This window comes from Heptranchias perlo, chromosome 2, assembly GCF_035084215.1.
Source record: "Heptranchias perlo isolate sHepPer1 chromosome 2, sHepPer1.hap1, whole genome shotgun sequence".
NCBI classification, from domain to species: domain Eukaryota; kingdom Metazoa; phylum Chordata; class Chondrichthyes; order Hexanchiformes; family Hexanchidae; genus Heptranchias; species Heptranchias perlo.
The window spans coordinates 16962748-16985586 of record NC_090326.1 but is presented as its reverse complement, the minus strand read 5'-3'; the positions used below and the strand labels follow the sequence as shown (position 1 = coordinate 16985586).

Here is a 22839-nt window from a genome sequence, read left to right as displayed (position 1 = left end):
CAATTGCTGTCTTTTCCTTCCGGATGTTTCTATGTTTCTGCGCCTCTCTCTCTTTTTTTTGTTCTGGCCGTTTGTATATTCGGTGGCCCTGTAGGTAACACCTATCTGTCTGAACAATTTGGTTGCCTTGGCAACGGGCAGTTGAAAAGACTATCTGTAATCACCAGGTATTGTTCTGTGATTTATAAATGCGATAGGTTCGAGGATTTCTTGACATTCACCTGAGGAAGGAGGAAGCCTCCGAAAGCTTGTGAATTTTAAAATAAAATTGTTGGACTATAACTTGGTGTTGTAAAATTGTTTACAATAATATAAACAGCAGCAAGCACCCAGGGCACTAAGGCAATTCTGTACTACAAGTAGGCCACAAAATGGCACGTTACAGTGGTGTAAAACAGGTGATAGCGAGTTGGTGGCCAGTTTTACATCTCTCCCGATTGAAGTTAATGGAAATAAAAATGGGGAGAGATGTGAATCGGGCTGCCGACTCACTAACACCTGTTTTACACAATCGAACAAAGTCAAGATATACCACATGGTACAGTGGTGTAATGGTTTGTTATTGGACTAGTAATCCACAGGCCCAGACCAGTAATCCAGAGAATGAGAATTGAAATCCCACCATGGCAGTTTGAGAATTGAATTCAGTTTTTAAAAAGCTGGAAATAAAAAGCTGGTATCTGTAAAAAGTGACTGATGTCCTTTAGGGAAGGAAACCCGCCGTCCTTAATTGGTCTGACCTATACGTGACTCCAGTTCCACACCAACATGCTTGACTCTTAACCTTCGCCACACAGAATGCAGCGGTTCAAGAAGGGGGCTCACCACCACCTTCTCAAGGGCAATTAGGGATGGGCAATAAATGCCAGCCTCGCCAGCGATGCCCACATTCCATGAACGAATATATAAAAAAACAACTGTCCTCTGAGGTGGCCTAGCAAGTCACTCAGTTGTATCAAACCAGAACAACTAGGATGGGCAATAAATGCTGGCCTTGTCAGCGATGCCCACATCCGGAGAATGAATGAGAAAAAAGGTATTGAGTTATGGGGTTACAGAGAAGGGTGTTCAGTTATTGAGGGGGGTACAGAGAAGGGTATTCAGTTATTGAGGAGGGGGGTACAGAAAGGGGTATTCAGTTATTGGAGGGGGTACAGAGAAGGGTATTTAGTTATGGGGAGGGGCGTATAGAGAAGGGTATTCCGATATGGGGGTGGGTACAGAGAAGGGTATTCAGTTATTGGGGGGAATACAGAGAAGTGTATTCAGTTATTGGGGGGGGGGTACAGAGAAGGGTATTCAGTTATTGGGGGGGCTACAGAGAAGGGTATTCAGTTATTGGGGGGAATACAGAGAAGGCTCACACAGTTGCTCACAGAACTTAAGAGAATGACTTATGCGGATAGATCTTGTATAGAGAAGACTGAGAGGGTCTACGATAGAAGTGTTTATAATTATGAAGGGTTTGAACAATTTGGATCATAGAAATGTAGAAAATAGGAGCAGGAGTAGGCCATTTGGCCCTTCGAGCCTGCTCTGCCATTCAATATGATCATGGCTGATCCTCTATCTCAATATCATATTCCTGCTCTCCCCATACCCCTTGATGCCTTTTGTGTGTAGAAATCTATCTAGCTCCTTCTTAAATATATTCAGTGACTTGGCCTCCACAGCCTTCTGTGGTAGAGAATTCCACAGGTTCACCACCCTCTGAGTGAAGAAATTTCTCTTCATCTCAGTCCGAAATGTCCTACCCCGTATCCTGAGACTGTGACCCCTCGTTCTGGAACCCTCAGCCAGAGGAAACATCCTCCCTGCATCCAGTCTGTCTAGCCCTGTCAGAATTTTATATGTTTCAATGAGATCCTCTCTCATTCTTCTAAACTCGAGTGAATACAGGCCGAGTTGACCCAATCTCTCCTCATACGACAGCCCTGCCAACCCAAGAATCAGTCTGGTGAACCTTCGCTGCACTCCCTTAATGGCAAGTATATCCTTTCTTAGGTAAGGAGACCAAAACTGCACACAACACTCCAGGTGTGGTCTCACCAAGGCCCTGTATAACTGCAGTAAGACATCCTTGCTTCTGTACTCAAATCCTCTTTTAATGAAGGCCAACATGCCATTTGCCTTCCTAACTGGTTGCTGTACCTGCATGTTTGTTTTCAGTGACTGCTGTACAAGGACACCCAGGTCCCTTTGTACATCAACATTTCCCAATCTATCACCATTTAAATAATACTCTGCCTTTCTGTTTTTCCTTCCAAAGTGAATAACTTCACATTTATCCACATTATACTGCGTCTGCCATGTATTTGCCCACTCGCTCAACTTGTCTAAATTGCCTTGAAGCCTTTTTGCATCCTCCTCACAACTCACGATCCCACCTAGTTTTATGTAGTCAGCAAACTTGGAAATATTACGTTTGGTTCCCTCATCCAAGTCATTGATATATATTGTGAATATCTGGGGCCCAAGCACTGATCCCTGCGGTACCCCACTAGTCACTGTTTGCCACCCCGAAAAAGATCCATTTATTCCTACTCTCTGTTTCCTGTCTGTTAACCAATTTTCAGTGCAAGCCAGTATATTCCCCCCAATCCCATGTGCTTTAATTTTGCCCAATAACCTCTTATGTGGGACTTTATGAAAGGCCTTCTGAAAATCCAAATAAACCACATCCACTGGTTCTCCCTTATCTATTCTACCAGTTACATCCTCAAAAAACTCCAGTAGGTTTGTCAAACATGATTTCCCTTTCATAAATCCATGTTGACTTTGTCTAATCCTGTAGATATTTTCTAAGTGTCCTGTTATATCCTCTGGAATAGACTCTAGCATTTTCCCTGCTCCTGATGTTAGGCTAACCGGTCTGTAGTTCCCTGTTTTCTCTCTTCCCTCCTTTTTTAAAAAGTGGGGTTACATTTGCCACCCTCCAATCTGCAGGAACTATTCTATAATCTATAGAATTTTGGAATTTTTCCATTGCTACCTCTTTTAGTACTCTGGATGCAGATTATCAAGCCCTGGGGATTTATCGGCTTTCAGTCCCATTAATTTCTCCAGCACTTTTTTAGTAATACTAATTTCCTTTAATTCCTCCTTCTCACTAGTCCCTTGGTTCCCTAGCATTTCTGGGAAGTTATTAGTGACCTCTTCCGTGAAGGCAGAACCAAAGTATTTGTTTAAATGTTCCCCATTATACATTCTCCCGTTTCTGACTGTAAGGGACCTATATTTGTTTTCACTGATCTTTTTCCTTTAACATACTTGTAGAAGCTTTTACAGTCCACTTTTATGTTCCTTGCAAGTTTACTCTCATACTCTATTTTTCCCCTCTTAATCAATCTCTTGGTCCTTCTTTGCTGAATTCTAAACTGCTCCCAATCCTCAGGCTTGCTACTTTTTCTGGCAACTTTATATGACTCCTCTTTGGATCTAACACTATCCTTAATTTCCTTTGTTAGCCATGGTTGGGCCACTTTTTCTTTTGTGTTTTTGCACCAGAAAGGAATGTATAACTGTTGCAATTCATGCATTCGTTCCTTAAATGTTAGCCATTGCCTATCCATCGTCATGCCTTTTAATGAAGCTTCCCAATTTATCATAGCCAACTCACTCCTCATTCCTTCGTAGTTTCCTTTGTTCAGATTTAGGACCCTAGTTTCAGATTGGACTACTTCACATTCCATCTTATTGAAGAATTCTATCATGTTATGGTCTCTCTTCCCTAAAAGGCCCCGCACAACAAGATTATTAATTAGCCCCTTTTCACTGCACAATACCCAATCTAGGATAGTCTGTTACCTGGTTGGCTCCCCAACGTACTGGTCTAAAAAAACATCTCGTACACACTCCAGGAATTCATCCTCCACAGTATTGTTGCTAATTTGGTTTGACCAGTCTATATGTAGATTAAAGTCACCCATGATTACTGTAGTACCCTTGTTACATGCATCTCTAATTCCCGGTTTGATCCCATCCCCTACATTACCACTACTGTTTGGAGGCCTATAGACAACTCCCACCAGTGTTTTCTGCCCCTTGGTGCTTCTTAACTCCACCCAGACTGATTCTACATCTTGATTTTCTGAGCCAATATCCTTTCTCACTATTTCATCCTTTACTAACAATGCCACCCCACCTCCTTTTCCTTTATGCCTGTCCTTCCTAAATATCGAATACCCTTGGATATTCAGCTCCCAGCCTTGGTCACCCTGCAGCCATGTCTCTGTAATCACAATTATATCGTATCCGTTTACATCTATTTGTGCTGTTAATTCTAAACAATTTTACAACACCAAGTTATAGTCCAGCAATTTTATTTTAAATTGATAAAAAAATAAAATTGCTGGACTATAACTTGGTGTTGTAAAATTGTTTACAATTGTCAACCCCAGTCCATCACTGGCATCTCCACATCATGCTGTTAATACATCTACCTTATTACGAATGCTTTGTTCATTCAGATACAGTGCCTTTGGATTCATTTTTTTTAACATTTTTAGACATCTTAACATCTTTTTGTACTATGGCCCTATTTGTCTTATTACCAGTTTTTCTTACCCGGACCCTATTTGTTAGTGCACTCTTTTGTTTGTATGCTCTATCCCTTCTTGACACAATCTGGTTATCCTTACTCCAATCACTTTCCTGCAATGCTTCCTTGTCTTTTCTCTTTAGCATTCTAGATTTCTCTCGACCGGGACCCTTCCCCCACCCTTATTTAGTTTAAAGCCCTATCTACCTCCCTAGTTATTCGATTCGCTAGAACTCTGGTCCCAGCATGGTTCAGGTGTAGTCCGTCCCAATGGAACAGCTCTCTCTTTCCCCAGTACTGGTGCCAGTGCCTCACGAATCGAAACCCACTTCTCCCACACCAATCTTTGAGCCACACATTCATCTCTCTGATCTGATTTACCCTGTGCCAATTTGCTCGTGGCTCAGGTAATAATCCAGAGATTATTACCTTTGTGGTTCTGCTTTTTAATTTAGTCCCTAGCTGCTCAAACTCTCTCAGAAGAACCTTTTTCTTAGTCCTACCTATGTCGTTGGTACCTACATGGACCACGACAACTGGATCCTCCCACTCCAAGTTCTTCTCCAGCCCAGAGGAGATGTCCTTAACCCTTTCACCGGATAGGCAACATTGCCTTCGGGACTCATGCTCCTGGCTGCAGAGTACAGTGTCTATTCCCCTAACTACACTGTCGTCTACTACAACCACCTTCCTTTTTACTCCCCCCCACTTGAGCGCCTTCCTGTACCACGGTGCTGTGGTCAGTTTGCTCCTCCTCCCCGCAGTCCCTGCACTTGTCCACAAGGGTTGCAAGAACCTCAAATCTATTGGACAAGTGCAGGGACTGAGGCTGCTTCAGTACTACCTCCTGGATCCCCGTACCTGCCTCACTCGCAGTCACACCCTCCTGTCCCTGACACCACGTGTCAATTCTAAAGTATCTTATCTAAGGGGTGTGGCTGCCTCCTGGAGCGAAAGGTCCAGGTAGCTTTCTCCCTCCTTGATGTCTCGCAATGTCCGCAGCTCGGACTCCAGCTCCTCAACTCGGAGCCGAAGTTCCTCGAGCCGCAGACACTTACCGCAGATGTAGTCGCCCTGGACAAAAATGTCCACGACCTCCCACATATTGCAGCAGCAACACATCTCCTGTTCGCCCGTTATTTTATTTAATTAATTAATTTAGTGTTAATCAAATTAGTTACCTTTTTTTATTTTGTTAGATTAATTAAATTAAGTTTAGTTTTTAAAATTTAGTTATATGCTATATGTTAACTTAAAACTTAGCCCACAGTCACTACCAATCACTTACTTACCTGTCCCACTTGTGACGTAGTCTCGGTAGACAAGTAAACCTTTTTGCCGTGCACGGAATTTAAGAACAAGGGGGTCATATTTACAAATTAAGGACAACAAAAGAAAATTTGAAATTCAGGAGGAACATTCTTTTACTAAAAGGGTGGTAAGTATGTGGAATAGATTACTGGGGTCGGGCGGGGGGGTGTTGGAACAAGAAACCTTGATGGGTTTCAAGAAAGAATTAGACAGGTGACAGGTTCTTGCAAACAAATGGGATGCAGGGTTATTAGAACTGGACCAAGGGAACACTGGATAGGTGGGCTAGATGGACCAATGGTCTTCTCCTGCCTGAACTTGTTACTATGTAAAATTTTGATTCAATCAAAGTCCTGCTTAAAGAACCTGAATTTGATGCAATAAAAATTGGTAAAAATAAACAACAAAACGAAAACCAGAAACGTTATACATACTTTGTATATAATCAAGTATTTATGGTAAACATTGCAAAACATTGGTTGGGCAGTTTTGAATAGCCCATTATAGAGAGGATGTTAAAGTCGGTAGAGAAAGGAGCCGTGATTCGGAGAGGGGGGCAGGAGGGAGACAGATTGTGGGCTGTGGAATAAATTGGAGAGGTGGGGGGATCTTTTTATAAGAGCATGGAAAACTTTGGCACTGGGAGTGGTTGCAACAGACGCCATTGCATCCCAAGGGAAAATTGGATAAATATTTGAAGCAGAGGGAGATACAGAGCTTTGGAGATAGAGTGAGGCAGTGGAATTAGTTTTGGATTGCCTTCATAAAGAGCCAGCACAGACGTGATGGGCTGACTGGCCTCTACTGCAAACTTCGATGGGAACTGTACATGATGAATACTAAAGTACACTGCTGTATAAATATTTACAGGACACTGTACAGAGGCTATCTTAAATGGAGCAGAACGCAATGCAATCTATTGCGAATCCTATTCTTTCAGCCATCTTGCTAAAGCCTCTCCCCTTTACGAACAGTAAAGGACAGGAAAAGACCCTCTGGTCCATCCAGCCTGTTCCACACAATCGTGATACCTTGTGCATCGCAATATATACACTTCCCACCCCACACCATGTGATCTCCTGGGAGAGGCGAGAAACCAGACAAAAACCCAGGCCAATTTGGGGGGAAAAATTCTGGGAAATTCCTCTCCGACCCCTTTGGCAATCGAAACTAGTCCAGGAGATCACTCTGGCCCTGAATTCTATGCATTACATTACCTACCTTTTGTAAGAGATGATCACTCCAGCCAGGAACAGGTCCAGATCTCTAGGATTGCCAACCCTACCGGATTGTTCTGGAGTCTCCGGGAATTAAAGATTGATCTACCCGGGAATTAAAGATTGATCTCCCGGATAACTTGCAAGCAACCCGGGAGAAAATTCATAGGGGCTTTGTGTGTTTTTTTTTTCATTTTCTTTGAACATTTTTGTTTATTAGATATAAAAGTATTGGAGACGGGGATAAAAGGCTGTTTCGGGTAATGAAGAGTCCGTTCACTTTCCAATTGGCACGGAAAGGTGGAGTGTTGCGAGGAAGAATGTGCCGGGTGACCAATGGCGGGAGTGTGAGGGAGGGGTGGTTGGAGGCAGAAGATCATGTGAGGAAACCTCCAGTAATGTGCTCAATCAGGGTTGGTGACCCTACTCCCCTTGCCTGGTTAGCTGTTAATCGCCATCGTTAATAAAAATTAAGTATTGGCGTCATTTCAGACAAGCGCACTGAGAATGTCTGTTTAGGCCTCAACCTAACTTTATGCCTCTTCCTAGGAAGGGGTCATTGTAGGTGTTGTGTCTGTCTATACCATAAGGAAAGAACAAAATAACTCCACAGCTTTGGGAATCCTCCCCAGACTTTACAAGTGAGTGCCATAGAGGAGCTTAAGTCTGTTCCCTTCTTAAGTTGGGTTTGAGCTGTGGAGAAAAACTAAACCAGTACTTTTTTTATTCATTCTCAGAATGTGGGCAAAGCTGGCATTTATTGTTGCCCCGAGAAGGTGGTGGTGGGCCGCCTTCTTTCTAGCGGTTTGACACAACTGAGTGGCTTGCTGGGCCACTTCAGAGGACAGTTGAGAGCTAACCACATTGGTGTGGGACTGGAGTCACATATAGGCCAGACCAGGTAAGGACGGCAAGTTTGCTTCCCTAAAGGACATCAGTGAGCCAGTTGGGTGTTTACAACAATCCAAAAGCTTCCTGGTCACTTTTACAGGACCATCTTCTTATTGCCAGCATTTTTAGACTGAATTCAAATCCGCAAACCACCACGGTGGGATTTGAACTTGCGTTCTCTGGATTATAACATAATGTAACATAGAAACATAACCACTACACCCCAGTACCCTCAATAGCACGTTTGTTTTTATTGTGAAAACCTGAATGAAGATCCGAGGCTTGTTCATATCTGCCAACGAGCAGAGTCGGTGTTTGTTGACAAAAAGTGTTGGGTGCTGGTGGCTCACATTCGGAGTAGACAGGTACGGTGTAACTCGTACTTTGTGTCAGCTTGACTCAGTTCTCCTCTCCGTCAGAATGTTTGAACCCCATATCAAGGTTTGTGCGAGTGATTGCGCAAATTGGGCAAGTTCTCACTGGCAAAGAGAAGGTTGAGAGGTGATGTGATTGCTGTTTTTAGGATTCTAAAGGGACCAGATAATATAGACTGTTTCACTTTGTCCCGAACAGTAGAACAAGAGGACACGGCCTGTGATTGAATGGGGGTAAATTCAAAACTAATCAGTGAGTGGTCAATCTATGGAACAGACTCCCTAGGGAGACGATGGAAGCAGAAAGTGTTGATTCATTCAAATGCAAATTAGATAAATGTCTTTCAGAAAATAACATTTTGGGATACAGTATGTGAGTAATTTGAGGCACGACATGTGGTAAGTGTACCATTGCTGGGAGGAGCAGGTGACTTTGGACCTATGATTCCCAAAGCGCTCCACCGCTGGGGAGTTTCCTCACCTCATGTCTGGGTCTGTTGTAGACTAATTGATAGTACCGTGCGACTACCGGGATGGTAGAAGGTGAACCAGATGGACCTAGGTCTTTTTTCGTCCAGCAGTTCCTATGTTCCTAATCTCAGCCCACACTCTTTTGCCGTACTGAGGGAGTCCTGTATTCTTGGAGGTCACATCCTTCGGTTGAGACACTAAATAAGATCCTGTCTGCCTGCTCCAGTGGTTCAGGTGAATGTTAGAGATCCCAAGGCACTATTTGAAGAAAGGTGGGAGTTTGGTGTCCTGGCCAACATTCCTCCCATAAACAAAACCACCTGCCCTGCCCCTCCCCCGTTTAACTGATCATTCATCTTTTTGTGGGACAGTGCTGCTTTATTAAATGTTTGTCTGCGCTGTTACATATTGATTCATTGTATGGTTTCAATGTGATAGCAAGGTGTTATATAAATGCAAATATTATTTATCACTGTTTATTATGATGGGTGGTGAGGGATTTGGGTAGTGTGTTGACTGTGTTTGGGTTTAAAAATAAAATAACTATATATACATTGTCAGCCATGGCTCGGTGGTAGCACTCTCACCTCTGAGTCAGAAGGTTGTTGGTTCAAGTCCCACTCCAGAGACTTGAACACAAAATCTAGGCTCACACTCCAGTGCAATACTGAGGGAGTGCAGCACTTTCGGAGGTGCCGTTTTTCAGATGAGACGTTAAACCGTGGTCCCATCTACCTTCTCAGGTGGATGTAAAAGATCCCATGGCACTATTCAAAGAAGAGCAGGGGAGTTCTCCCAGTGTTTTGGCCAATATTTATCCCTCAGCAATCACCACTAAAACAGATTATCTGGTCATTATCTAATTGCTGTTTGTGGGACCTTGCTGTGTGCAAATTGGCTGCCGTGCTTCCTACATATCATCAGTGACCACACTTCAAAAGTACTTCATTGGCTCTAAAGCGCTTTGGGTTGTCCTGAGCTCACGAATGGCGCTATATAAATGGAAGTCTTTCTTTCTTAATTGAACGTGCTTAATTATCTGATTATTCATTTTATTTTGCACTAAATCCCCACTCTGCTGCGTTATCTATGTTGCTTAATTCAAGTTGTTGGATAATGTGGATTGTTTTGCTGTAAAAAAAAAGATTTTATCTTATTGGGAATAGATTGTAGTTGAGAAGAGATGGTAAAAGGTAACACACATTGATAACATTCCCTGGGTTAGTCACTTTTCAACTCCCAAATCTACCACCTAGAAGGACAAGAGCAGCAGGCACATGGGAACAACACCACCTGCACGTTCCCCTCCAAATCACACACCATCGTGACATGGAAATATATCGCCGTTCCTTCATCGTCGCTGGGTCAAAATCTTGGAGCTCCCGACTAACAGCAGTGTGGGAGAACCTTCATCTCACGGACTGCAGCGGTTCAAGAAGGCGGCTCACCACCCCTTTCCCAGTGCAATTAGGGATGGGCCATAAATGCTGGCCTTACCAGCGATGCCCACATCCCATGAATGAATGAACAAAAAACTAATAACTCCTTAGTTGGGAAGGTCAGTCAGGGTAAATGTGGTCCTTTGTTCCAATCTAATATAAGAGGTTACTATTAGTTTAACAACTAGTTGATCAATTTTTACTTTTGCTTTAATTTTTTCTCCCCTTCTTCCTATCTCCTGAAGGCTGGGGCCTTCTGGTACAGAGAATTACATAGAATGGACAGCACAGAAACAGGCCCAACTGGTCCATGCCGGTGTTTATGCTGCATATGAGCCTCCTCCCACCCCTCTTCATCTAACCCTATCAGCATATCCTTCTATTCCTTTCTCCCTCATGTGTTTATCTAGCTTCCCCTTAAATGCATCTATACTATTTGCCTCAACTACTCCCTGTGGTAGCGAGTTCCACATTCTAACCACTCTCTGGGTAAAGAAGTTTCTCCTGATTTATTAGTGACTATCTTATATTTATGGCCCCTAGTTTTGGTCTCCCCACAATTGGGCTATGGTTTCATAGATGCCACCTGGTATCTTGGCTAAGTGGGCATTATTCCTGTGTGAGCCTATTTGACTGTAAAGGGAATGAGATGTATCATGAGTCCAATCCCACCCTTGCTGTTTCCAGCAGGAGACACTGGATGAAGATCAGGAGTGGGAACCCTGGCTGCTGTTTTGCCGTCTCTACCGTAAGGTACTGAGGGTAATTGTAGCATTCCAGATACTGCCCCAGCTGATGTGTCACAGTGGATATTACTTTGTGTGACCACCTTCAGGAATCAAATAATCTCCACCATTGGCGGCCGTGCCATCAGCCGTCTAGGCCATAAGGTCTGGAATTCCCTCCCTAAACCTGTCCACCTCTCCCTCCTCCTTTAAGACCCACCTCTTTGACCAAGCTTTTGGTCGCCCCTCCTAATATCATCTTCTTTGACTTTGGTGCCATTTCTGTCTGATTATGCCTTTGTGAATCCTTTTGGGACGCTTTGTTATGTTAAAGGCGCTATATAAATGCAAATTGTTGTTCTGTTTTGAATTTGTCTCTGGTTCAACAAAAAGTTATTTCAATTGAGACTGTTTGCAGGGAGCACACAACCACCGGATGCCATTCCCAGGGCTATAATTTTTGTTGCTGAGAATCCTAAGAATTATCAATTAAATGTTCCCTGGACAGAAACTGCAATCTAATATCTACCAAAGTGCTCTTTGTTGCTGTGTTTTTCTTATATATAAGGTGAAGTACACAGATAATAACTGCTTCTATGATGAGCCTTATGACACTTATCTGCACATAAGTTTCTTTGATTCTATTTTTTATCATATGCTGAGAGTAAAATTGCTTGGCCAGGGGTCCAACACCCACCAATGTGCAATCTCAATTGGTACGTCCCCTTTCTATAACCAAGGTGTTAGTTTACTAGTGCTTGGAAGTGAAGTAAAAATTTCAACAAAAGGAAAGGAAAGGACTTGCATTTATATAGCGCCTTTCACGATCTCAGGGCATCTCAAGGCGCTTCACAGCCAATGAAGTACTTTTTGAAGTGCAGTCACTGTTCTAGTTCTAGGGAAACGTGGTAGCCAATTTGTGCACAGCAAGGTCCCACAAACAGCAATGAGGTAAATGACCAGGTAATCTGTTTTAGTGACGTTGGTTGAGGGATAAATATTGGCCAGAACAGCCTTACCCTGAGCACAAACATTATCGGCCACTGTACCAAGACTCCATACATGTTATATAAAAAGTTATCAGTGTATGAGAAAGAGGCACAGTTAGAAGCTATTGTAATGCTGCAATGCAATAAAAAGCTATGTACATCAGAAATAGCTCAAAACTCATTTGAAAATAATGCAGTTGGCTTAGTATCTTGTGCCTTTTTAAAGGAATATTGTTGGACATGAATAATACTCATTAAAATACATTACTGCCATAAATATAGCAAATGTCTCTTAACATCTTTTGATGTGCGATCCGCTTTAATGGAGAAAACTTTATCCTTTCTTCCAGTAGTGGAGCAGAATGGCTGACTGCAAAGCCAAAACGGCAAGAGGAGCAACAGGCGCACTCCCCACAAGGGCCCCAAGTGACCGGGCAAAAGAGAAAGTAGCAAAGCGGCACATGTCTGATTCAAACGGCACTGACGGGGGAGCCACTGCACCCGATGAGCTCAGTGCCCTCGAAGAGGCCTTTAGGAAATTTGCCATTCATGGAGACACGAGAGCCATGGGAAGAGAAATGCACGGCAAAAATTGGTCAAAATTATGTAAAGACTGCAACATCATAGACGGGAAGAACGTGACCATCACCGATGTTGACATTGTGTTTTCCAAAGTCAAGTATGTCCCTCACCTGCTGTTCAGCCAATGGGCAGTCGCTTTTTCTTTGAATTGTCATTTTCATCACCAACAGTTCTCGCCTGAAGCAATCTCTTTCTTTTGTAAAGCAAAGTATTCTAATGTCATGTTTTACTTCAGTTCTTCTTTAACGCAGCACAGAGATGGACCCTGTCTTGGGAGCCAGTCAGAATCTTATGATCTGCTACCAAGGTTCTTGTATCACCTGCCGAGGAAACTTATGGGACTGAGAACCATTTCTGTGATAGTTTCTGCTGTCCTTTAGGATCTGGTGGGACCTCGTATGACAACATCTGGACTTCAGCTGTAATCTCCTGGCTGTTAATCCTCTTCCATCCCAAAATTTCAAAGAATTGCCGCCATTTTTTGCAGAAATGAACAGCCATTCTTGGTCACGTTGGGTGAAAGAGGATTAAAGTTCCAGCAGAGCCCACATTCCACAGCCCAAGAACCTTTGGTTTATACAGGCTGGAGATTACTGCGGGCCACAGCAGCAGACAAACGCTGAAGGTGTTCGTGCGACGGTCCTTTGCAACCTGAGCAAGGGTCTTAACCTGTTTCTCACCCGATTTTTTTCGCTCCACCATTGGCAGCTGTGCCTTCAGCTGCCTCAGCCTTAAGCTCTGGAATTCCCTCCTTAAACCTCTCCGCCTCTCTACCCCTCTCTCCTCCTTTAAGACGCTCCTTAGAACTTACCTCATTGACCAAGCTGATATCTCCCTATATGGTTCGGTGTCAAATTTTGTCTGATAATGCTCCTGTGACGTGCTTTGGGACGTTTTACTATGTTAAAGGCGCTATATAAATGCAAGCTGTTGTTAAAACTTCTGTTAAAAAGCAGGCAGAGAAATGTTGCCTTAGGTGTTTGGCCGCTAATACCACCAAGGGCAATTTCTAGGCTTAAGCGTGTGATGCCTGTACTGTGTGAACCCTCGGCTGTGACCGGTAGCTCTCGGCTTCCCAGTCTTTGGATTTGTAATTGTAGGGTGAAGTGGAACATTGAAAATGAACTGGGATGAATCATTTTGGATAACGGGTGTGATTTTTTTTTTCCCTTCTGCGTTTTACAGTGATTGCCTGATGTGTCCTTTTTGAATGTTCCTGCTGGCACCGTGACCATTCATTTTTAATTTTAATAAAATTATATATTTTTATTCATTTTTAGGATGTGAGTGTCGCATGGCTAGCCTTTATTGCGCTTCCCTAGATTTGTCAAACAGAACTCATCAAATTTACCCTATAGCGTTTTTGGTCTAATGGTTCACTAATATCCTTTAGGGAAGGAAACCTGCCGTCCTTACCCGGTCTGGCCTATATGTGACTCTAGTTGCCACACCAACGTGGTTGACTCTTAACTGCTCTCTGAAGTGGCCTAGCACAACACTCGGTTGTATCAACCTACTACAAAGAATGACCAGCACTGTGGGAGAACCTTCACCACACGGACTGCAGCGGTTCAAGAAGGCGGCTCATCACCACCTTCTCAAGGGCAATTATGAAATGGGCAATAAATGCTGGCCTCGCCAGCGACGCCCACATCCCATGAACAAATAAAAAAAAAACAGATTGTAACGGTTCAAGAAGAAGGCCCACCACCACCTTCCCACTAGGGATGGGCAATAAATACCTGCCTTGCCAGTGACACCCACATCCTGAGAATGAATAAAAAGACCAGTACGTACCATGACTGGCTTTTAACTGGAACAAACTAGTCTGGCCTCGGTTGCAGGAAGATCAGGGGAAATATTAGAGATTACACCTTGCTAACTATGTCCTTTTCAGTATTATTTTTAATGGGAATGACTGGTTGGCCTGTTTGGCAGACATTTTTATAGCTCATGACCAGGTTCCACTCCAGTTTGTCTTTTATTTCACTTTTTTTTACTGGTAGGTTCTTTCGTGTCCGCGCTCCTTTTAACCTTTGGTGGATTCGTGTCCTGAAGTGGTGGAGATAATTGTGACAAAAACAAAATACTGGAAATCTAAAATAAAAACAGAAAATGCTGGGAACTCTCAGCAAGTCAGGCAGCATCTGTGGAGAGAGAAACCGGGTTAACGTTTCAGGTCAATGACCTTTCATCAGAACTGGAAGTTGTTAGAGATTTAACAGTTTTTAAGCAAGTGCACAGCCTGGGAAAGGCGGGGTAGGGGGAGGAAAGAACAAAAGGGAAGGTCTGCGGTAGGGTGGAGGGCAGGAGTGATTAAATGACAAAAGGGATGATGGTGCAAGGCAAAAGGAGGATGGTAATGGGACAGGTTAAGAAACAAAAGATGGGTCTAGAGGAGTTGTAAATGGTTACAGCAGAACCATTACCAGCGCCTGCTGTCAGAGGAAATGGGAGCAGTGGCTATGATCTAAAGTTGTTAAAATCAATGTTGAGTCCAGAAGGTTGTAAAGTGCCTTCTTGAAAGATGAGGTGCTGTTCCTCGGGCTTCCATTCAGCTTCTTTGGAACGGTGTAGGAGGCTGAGGACAGAGAGGTCGGAGTGGGAGTGGGATGGAGAAAATTGTGATGTTGGCACAACTCTGCTTTTTGCAACAGTCCCACCTTTTAAAGCAAAGAGTTTCTGTGTCAGTGCTAAAAATGGGCGGGTAGGTGGACTTCCTGGTTTACTGAGTGGAACACTAGGAAAGTCAGCAATATTGTACGGTGCTTTGGTTTTATATGGTAAAATACCATGGAATTATAGCTTGGATATTCCAGAGATTTCTCTTTTTTGGAACAGGGCCTACTTCAGAGAGGCTGTCAACGAAAGGTTGCTACTTTAGTGATCTTTAGAAATAGTCTCCACACTTGCGGTCACTCAACGCATCATTTTGAACAAAGGCCTGATTTTTATCCTCTACTAAACCCACAAAATCTTTACTGACAGCAGCGATTCACCTTGGTTTAGGTCCAGTCACTTTATGTGAATGGAACACTTATTAAGGAATTTGTAATATGGCAATAAGTTTTTATAGAGCTATGAATCTAACTGGAAATCTTGGCCAGAATGTTATCTTGATTTATATATATATATATATATATCTATATATAAAAAAATCACATTGTGAAACGCTGAAGTTGATTTTAAAAATGTCACGGGGAGGCAGTCCAGCAACTGCGAGTGCTGACCTCTGCCCTGGATTGTGCTCACATTGGAGATGTACGTGTGTACTGAATTGCCATCAAATGTTCTGTGAGTTGCTGTAATGATTTGCTCTGTTCGAGAGGATTCCCCATGCTCATCACGCACGGTCCATCTCACTAAACACTTTATCTGGTTGTTTTGAGAAGGTATACAGTGGAGTTTTTTTTTTTTGTCAGATCTTTTTTGAGGATTGCTATTCGTGTTGGTAATTCCAGTTAAGGCTGATATCTCGTGAATAATGAAAAGCAATACTAGTCCCTCCTCTTTATAATTTTCCTCTAATGGAGCCTGACAATTTGCCACCTGCTCCTGTTCTTCTTTAAGGCCTGTTGGTCTTCAAGTGGAAGGTTATGCCAATTGCTACCTAATTTCAGAATTGAAGTGGAAATATTGGAGATGATATTGAGTGATGTTGTACCTCATGGTAGTGCAGTGTGTATCGCGCCATAACCGAATCTAGCCGGTTAGAGTGCCATGTCTTGTCGCCAAAGGCTTTGAATTACAGCTGCTAGAATGTAAGACATGTGCTTACAACACTATCCCGCCAGGCTCTAGGGACAAGCACTGAAATGAATTCTGAGGCCGGAAAGAATCTGATATGGTCGTTTTGGGATTATTCATTAATCAGATTTAATGCAAATCATGGTGAACTCGATGACACAGTGGGTTAAAAACACTGGCTTTTCATACGTAGGACAGGCTTTCAAAACCATCCCAGGCTGACGAGATGAAAGTCTCCTCTGAATGTTGACTATAATGGTACTTGTCGTAGAATCATACAGCACAGCAGGAGACCATTCGCCCCATCGTGCCTGTGCTGGCTCTTTGAAAGAGCTATCTGATCAGTAAAACTCCCATGTTTTTAGGTCTTGGTTGAGGGATAAATGTTGGTTTGGAGCGAGTGGGTGCGTGTTTGATTCCATGTGGTGTTGTCTGAAGTACTGCAGCCTCCCAGAATCACCCCCCCCCCCCCCCCCCCCCGCTCATCTCTGCCAGACACCATTAACTGTTTCTGGTTATTGTATTTGAACATAGTTTGCACTAATTGATGTCAGGGAGCAACGCTAATCTCTGGTTACGGACAGTTGACAACAGAACTGAAACAACTGTCCACTGAGGCCACAAAGCTCAGCCGTTGGCCTCTACGAAACGGATCGAAACTCTTCTCATGGCTGTACTTGTTACTCGAGGTATACAATAAATGGAGCGAATATTGACACCACTGCACCAGCCAATGAGTTGGAGGCGGGGGCGGGACTTGTGGTTTTAATTTACAAAGTCTCCGAACAGAGTCACACGAGTACAGCAGGATTATTTGGGTATTCTATCCCGGTTTACCCCTTTTTCCTCCTTTCCCCCCCCCCCCCCAGTTCAGAATGTAGGAATGGGAGTAGGGAATTCAGCACCTCGAACCTGTTAGATCATGGCTGATCTCTACCTCAACCACATTTACCCACCGTTGCTCCATATCCCTTGATACCCTTACCTAAAAAAAACTATCGATCTCAGTCTTGAAAGCTCCAATTGACCCCCAGCATCCACAGCCTTTTGGGGGAGAGAGTTCCAGATTTCCACTACCCTTTGTGTGGAAAAAGTGCTTCCGAATTTCACCCCAAAGTGGCCTGGCTCTAATTTTAAAATTATGTCCCTTTGTTCTGGATTCCTCTACCAGAGGAAATAGTTTCTCTGTATCTGCAGGGAACTATAGGCCAGTTAGCCTGACATCAGTAGTAGGGAAAATGCTAGAATCTATTATTAAGGACGTAGTAACAGGGCACTTAGAAAATCATAATATGATTAGGCAGAGTCAACATGGTTTTATGAAATGAAAATTGTGCTTGACAAATCTATTAGAGTTTTTTGAGAGTGTAACTAGCAGGGGAGATAAAGGGGAACCAGCAGATGTAGTATATTTGGATTTTCAAAAGGCATTCGATAAGGTGCCACACAAGAGGTTGTTATACAAGATTAGGGCTCATGGGATTGGGGGTAATATATTGGCAGGGATTGAGGATTGGTTAACAGACAGGAAACAGAGAGCAGGGATAAACGGATCATTTTCGGGTTGGCAGGTTGTAACTAGTGGGGTACCACAAGGATCAGTGCTTGGGCCTCAGCTATTTACAATATATATCAATGACTTAGATGAGGGGACAGTGTGTAATGTATCCAGGTTTGCTGACGATTCAAGGCTAGGTGGGAAAATAAGCTGTGAGGAGGACACAAAGAGTCTGCAAAGGGATGTCGACAGGTTAAGTGAGTGGGCAAGAAAGTGGCAGATGGAGTATAATGTGGGGAAATGTGAAATTATCCACTTTAGTAGAAGAATAGAAAAGCAGAATATTTTTTAAAAGGTGAGAGACTAAGAAATGTTGGTGTTCAGAGGGATTTGGGTGTCCTTGTACACGAATCACAAAAAATTAACATGTAGGTACAGCAAGTGATTAGGAAGGCAAATGATATGTTAGCCTTTATTGCAAGGGGGTTGGAATATAAGAGTAAGGAGGTTTTAATTACATAGGGCTCTGGTGAGACCACACCTGGAGTACTGTTTGCAGTTTTGGTCTCCTTACCTAAGGAAGGATATACTTGCCCTAGAAGGGGTGCAACAAAGGTTCACTAGATTGATTCCTGGGATCAGAGGGTTGTCCTATGAGGAGAGATTGAGTAGAATGGACCTATGTTCTCTGGAATTTCAAAGAATGAGAGGTGATCTCATTGAAACATATAAGATTCTGAGGGGGCTTGACAGGGTAGATACTGAGAGGCTACTTCCCCTGGCTGGCAAGTCTAGAACTAGGGGTTATAGTCTGAGGATAAGGGATTGGCCATTTAGGACCGAGATGAGGAAAAATTTCATCACTCAGATTTGTGAATCTTTGGAATTCTCTACCCAAGAAGGCTGTCGATGCTCAGTCATTGAATATATTCAAAACTGAGATCGATAGATTTTTGGACACTAATGGAATCAAAGAATATGGTTATAAGGTGGGAAAGTGGAGTTGAGGTAGAAGATCAGCCATGATCTTGTTGAATGGAGGAGCAGGCTCGAGGGGCCGTATGGCCTACTCCTGCTCCTATTTCTTATGTTTTTATGTACCCTATCAAATCCTTTTATCATTTTAAAGACCTAAATTAGATCACCCTCAATCTTCTAAACTCAAGGGACTATAAGCCAAGTTTATGCAACTTGTCCTCATAATTTATGATGGGAGGTTTGGTAGGGTGGGGTAGATGAACAAAAGGTCTACTCCTACTAAATATTAACACATTACTGTGAAAGTAACCAAAGATTATTGACGTGTTACCCATTTCTAGGGCCCAGTGTGTCTTTCAGGGTTCACATTGATGGGCCTGTATGTTAGGAAGCTTCCTTAGTTTGATATTTCACACTGACACTACATCACCTAGAGGAGCCCAAAAAGGAAACTCTGCTGTCTTCGTTCAACTGCTACACTAGAGGAATTCAAATATTACTTTGTTTATAACACTCATGCTCTCTTCTCCGTTGGATGAATGTTGGAGCCAAGATTCTGAAAGGAAAGTTAGCAGATCAGCTGTAACTGAGTCATTCTGAAACCAGGCGGTGTCTGATGGATTACTGTTTCCAGAGAGATGCTACCTGAGTACATTCAAAGGAATACATTCCATTAACTTCACTAACTGTTGGCAGGAGGGTAATGGGGTGGCAGTTCTCTGACTGTGCTCTGATTCATACAGGAGTTAATAATGGACTCTGAAATGACTGTGATGTAAGCTTCTTCACACCTTACCTTAGCACAGATCTGAAAGCCTCATTTCTATGTGATGGTGCACTATCCATTCCTTAACAAAGACATCTTTGCTCTATTTACTGTATCCTGATCATACCCATGTGGGTCTTAAGACACGACTTGAAAGCAGATTAGTGTCCTGTACAGTGAGTTCTTTGGTTATGAATTGCTGGTCTTTTGAATTATTGCCTATACATAAAAAGAATGAAAAAACTCGCATTTATATAGCGCCTTTCATGACCTCAGGAAATCCGAATGCACTTCACAGCCAATGAAATACTTTTGAAGTGTAGTCACTGTTGTAATGTAGGAAACGCGGCAGCAAATTGTGTACAGCAAAGTCCCACAAACACCCATGAGATAAATAACCAGATAATCGTTTTTTTTAGTGATGTCGGTTGAGGGTTAAATATTTGCCAGGACACCAGGAGAACTACCCTGCTCTTCTTCGAATAATGCAGTGGGATTTTTTTTATGTCCACCTGAGAGAGCAGGTACCGAGCAGATATGTACCGTACCAGTCTGTAGTTACACAGGGCTCAAACAATCGCACCCTTTTACAGGCTCTTTTAATCCACTGTCTTTCGGATGGAATGTTAAACCGAGGACCCGTCTCTCCTCCTTAGGTGCATGTAAAAGATCCCATGGCACTATTTCGAAGAAGAACAGGGGAGTTCTGCCCAGTGTCCTGGCTAATATTTACCCTTCAACCAGCATCACTAAAACAGATTATTTGGTCATTTATCTCACTGCTGTTTGTGGGACCTTGCTCACAACTGGCTGCCATGTTTCCCTACATTACTACAGTGACTAAACTTTAAAAGTACTTAATTGGCTGTAAAGTGCTTTGGGACGACCGGAGGTTGTGAAAGGTGCTATATAAATGCAATTCTTTCTATTTTATTAGAAGCCTCGAAGAAAACAGATGTTTACATTTTTGCGCTAATATTGTATAATATTCAATCTCCTGTGGCTTTGTGCATGGGGAGTCAAGATTAAGTGCAGTAATCAGATGAAGTGGGGTTAGATGGTGAGGGATAATTGGACCAGAGTGTCTCACATTCTGTTTGTTATAGTTATATTTCCATTATAAATTCCCATGTCCACCTTTATAATGGAAACTGCCTATGAAAACTTGTCAACTTGTAATCACACCTTCTTGCCAGTGGTGGCGCTGCAGTGCCTCCTCTGGTGGGAGGGTGTAATTACAACATGACAAGTTTACATAGGCAGTTTCCATTATAAATGTGGATTTCGGAATTTATAATGGAAAAAGGTGATGGGAAGTTCATTACAACGATCAAAGAAAACAAATGTTTACTTTTTGCACTATTACTGTGTAATTGCAATTTTAAAATCTACTTGCGCTTTAAACTACAATTAGACTGATTTTTCACAGATATTACAATGAATGCCCTTTCTGTGGGGATATAGCAACAGTTACAACAACTTGCATTTATATAGCGTAAATGTAGCAAAATATCCCAAGGTGCCTCACAGGAGCGTTATCAGACATAATTTGACATTGAGTCACATAAGGAGATATTAGGACAGGAAAGAGGTAGGTTTTAAGGAACGTCTTAAAGGAGGAGAGAGAGGCAGAGGGTTTAGGGAGGGAATTCCAGAATTTGGGGCCTAGGCAGCTGAAGGCATGGCCACCAATGGTGGAGCAAAGGAAATCAGGGATGCACAAGAGGCCAGAATTGGAGGAGTGTAGAGATCATATCATAGTAGGTACAGCACAGGAGGAGGCCATTTGGCCCATCTTTGAAAACATTGTCCAATTAGTCCCACTCCCCTGCTCTTTCCCCAAAGCCCTGCAAATTTTTTCCCTTCAAGTATTTATCCAATTCCCTTTTGAAAGTTACTATTGAATCTGCTTCCACCACCCTTTCAGGCAGTGCATTCCACATCATAACAACTCGCTGCGTTAAAAAAATGTTTCCTTATGTCACCTCTGGCTCTTTTGCTGATCACCTTAAATCTGTGTCCTCTGGTTACCGACCCTTCTGCCTTTGGAAACAGTTTCTTCTTATTTACTCTGTTAAAACTGTTCATGATTTTGAACACCTCTAAGAAATCTCCCCTTAACCTTCTCTGTTCTAAGGAGAACAACCCCAGCTTCTCCAGTCTTTCCACATAACTGAAGTCCCTCATCCCTGGTACCATTCTAGTAAATCTCTTCAGCACCCTCTCGAAGGCCTTGACATCCTTCCTAAAGTGTGGCGCCCAGAATTGAAAATAATACTCCAGCTGAGGCCTAACCAGTGTTTTATAAAGATTTAGCATAACTTCCTTGCTTTTGTTCTCTATGCCTCTATTAATAAAGCCCAGAATCCCATATGCTTTTTTAACAGCCTTCTCAACTTGCCCTGCCACCTTCAAAGATTTCTGTACATACACCCTCAGATCTCTCCGTTCCTGCACCCCCTTTAAAATTGTACCATTTAGTTTATAGTGCCTCTCCTTATTCTTTCTACCAAAATGCATCACTTCACACTTCTCTGCATTAAATTTCACCTGTCATGTGTCTGCCCATTTCATCAGTCTGTCTATGTCCTCCTGAAGTCTGTAACCATCCTCCACATTGTTTACTACATTTCCGAGTTTCGTGTCATCTACAAACTTTGAAATTATACCCTCTATACCCAAGTCCAGGTCATTAATATATATCAAAAAAAAGCAGTGGTCCGAATACTGACCTCTGGGGAACAGCACTGCATATTTCCCTCAAGTCTGAAAAACAACCATTCACCACTACTCTCTGCTTTCTGTCCCCTAGCCAGTTTTGTATCCACACTACCTCTGTCCCTTTAATCCCATGGGCTTTAATTTCACCAACAAGTCAATAATGTGGTACTTTATCAAATGCCTTTTTGAAAGTCCATATACACAATATCAACCGCACTATCCTCATCAACCCTCTCCGTTACTTCATCAAAGAACTCATCAAGTTAGTCAAACACGATGTTCCTTTAACAAATCCGTGCTGACTTTCATTTATTAGCCTATACTTGTCCAAGTGACAATTAATTTTGTCTCGGATTATTGTCTCTAGAAGTTTCCCCACCATAGATGTTAGGCTGGCTGGCCTGTAATTGCCAGGTTTATCCCTCTCCCCTTTTTTTGAACAGGGATGTAACATTTGCAATCCTCGTCCTCCGGCACCGTCTCCATATCGAAGGAGGATTGGAAGATTGTGGCCGAAGTATCTGCAATTTCCACCCTTACTTCCCTCAGTAACCTAGGATGCATCCCATCTGGACCGGGTGACTTTTCTA

The 22839-nt window shown here is 42.8% G+C and overlaps 1 protein-coding gene across 5 annotated transcripts in view; it reads left to right on the top strand.

Moving 5' to 3' along the window:
* The window catches only part of LOC137335272 (tubulin polymerization-promoting protein), a 52041-nt gene that overhangs the window by 15000 nt on the left and 14202 nt on the right, over positions 1 to 22839 (top strand). For 2 of the 5 annotated variants that reach the window (XM_068000575.1, XM_068000590.1), the window contains one exon: positions 12308 to 12636. In XM_068000575.1, the coding sequence (XP_067856676.1) occupies positions 12320 to 12636 (317 nt within the window). In that variant the 5' untranslated portion in view covers positions 12308 to 12319. Of the gene's footprint in view, positions 1 to 7805; positions 7970 to 12307; positions 12637 to 22839 lie in introns of all 5 variants that reach the window. The other 3 variants (XM_068000583.1, XM_068000567.1, XM_068000598.1) reach the window with 3 other exon arrangements.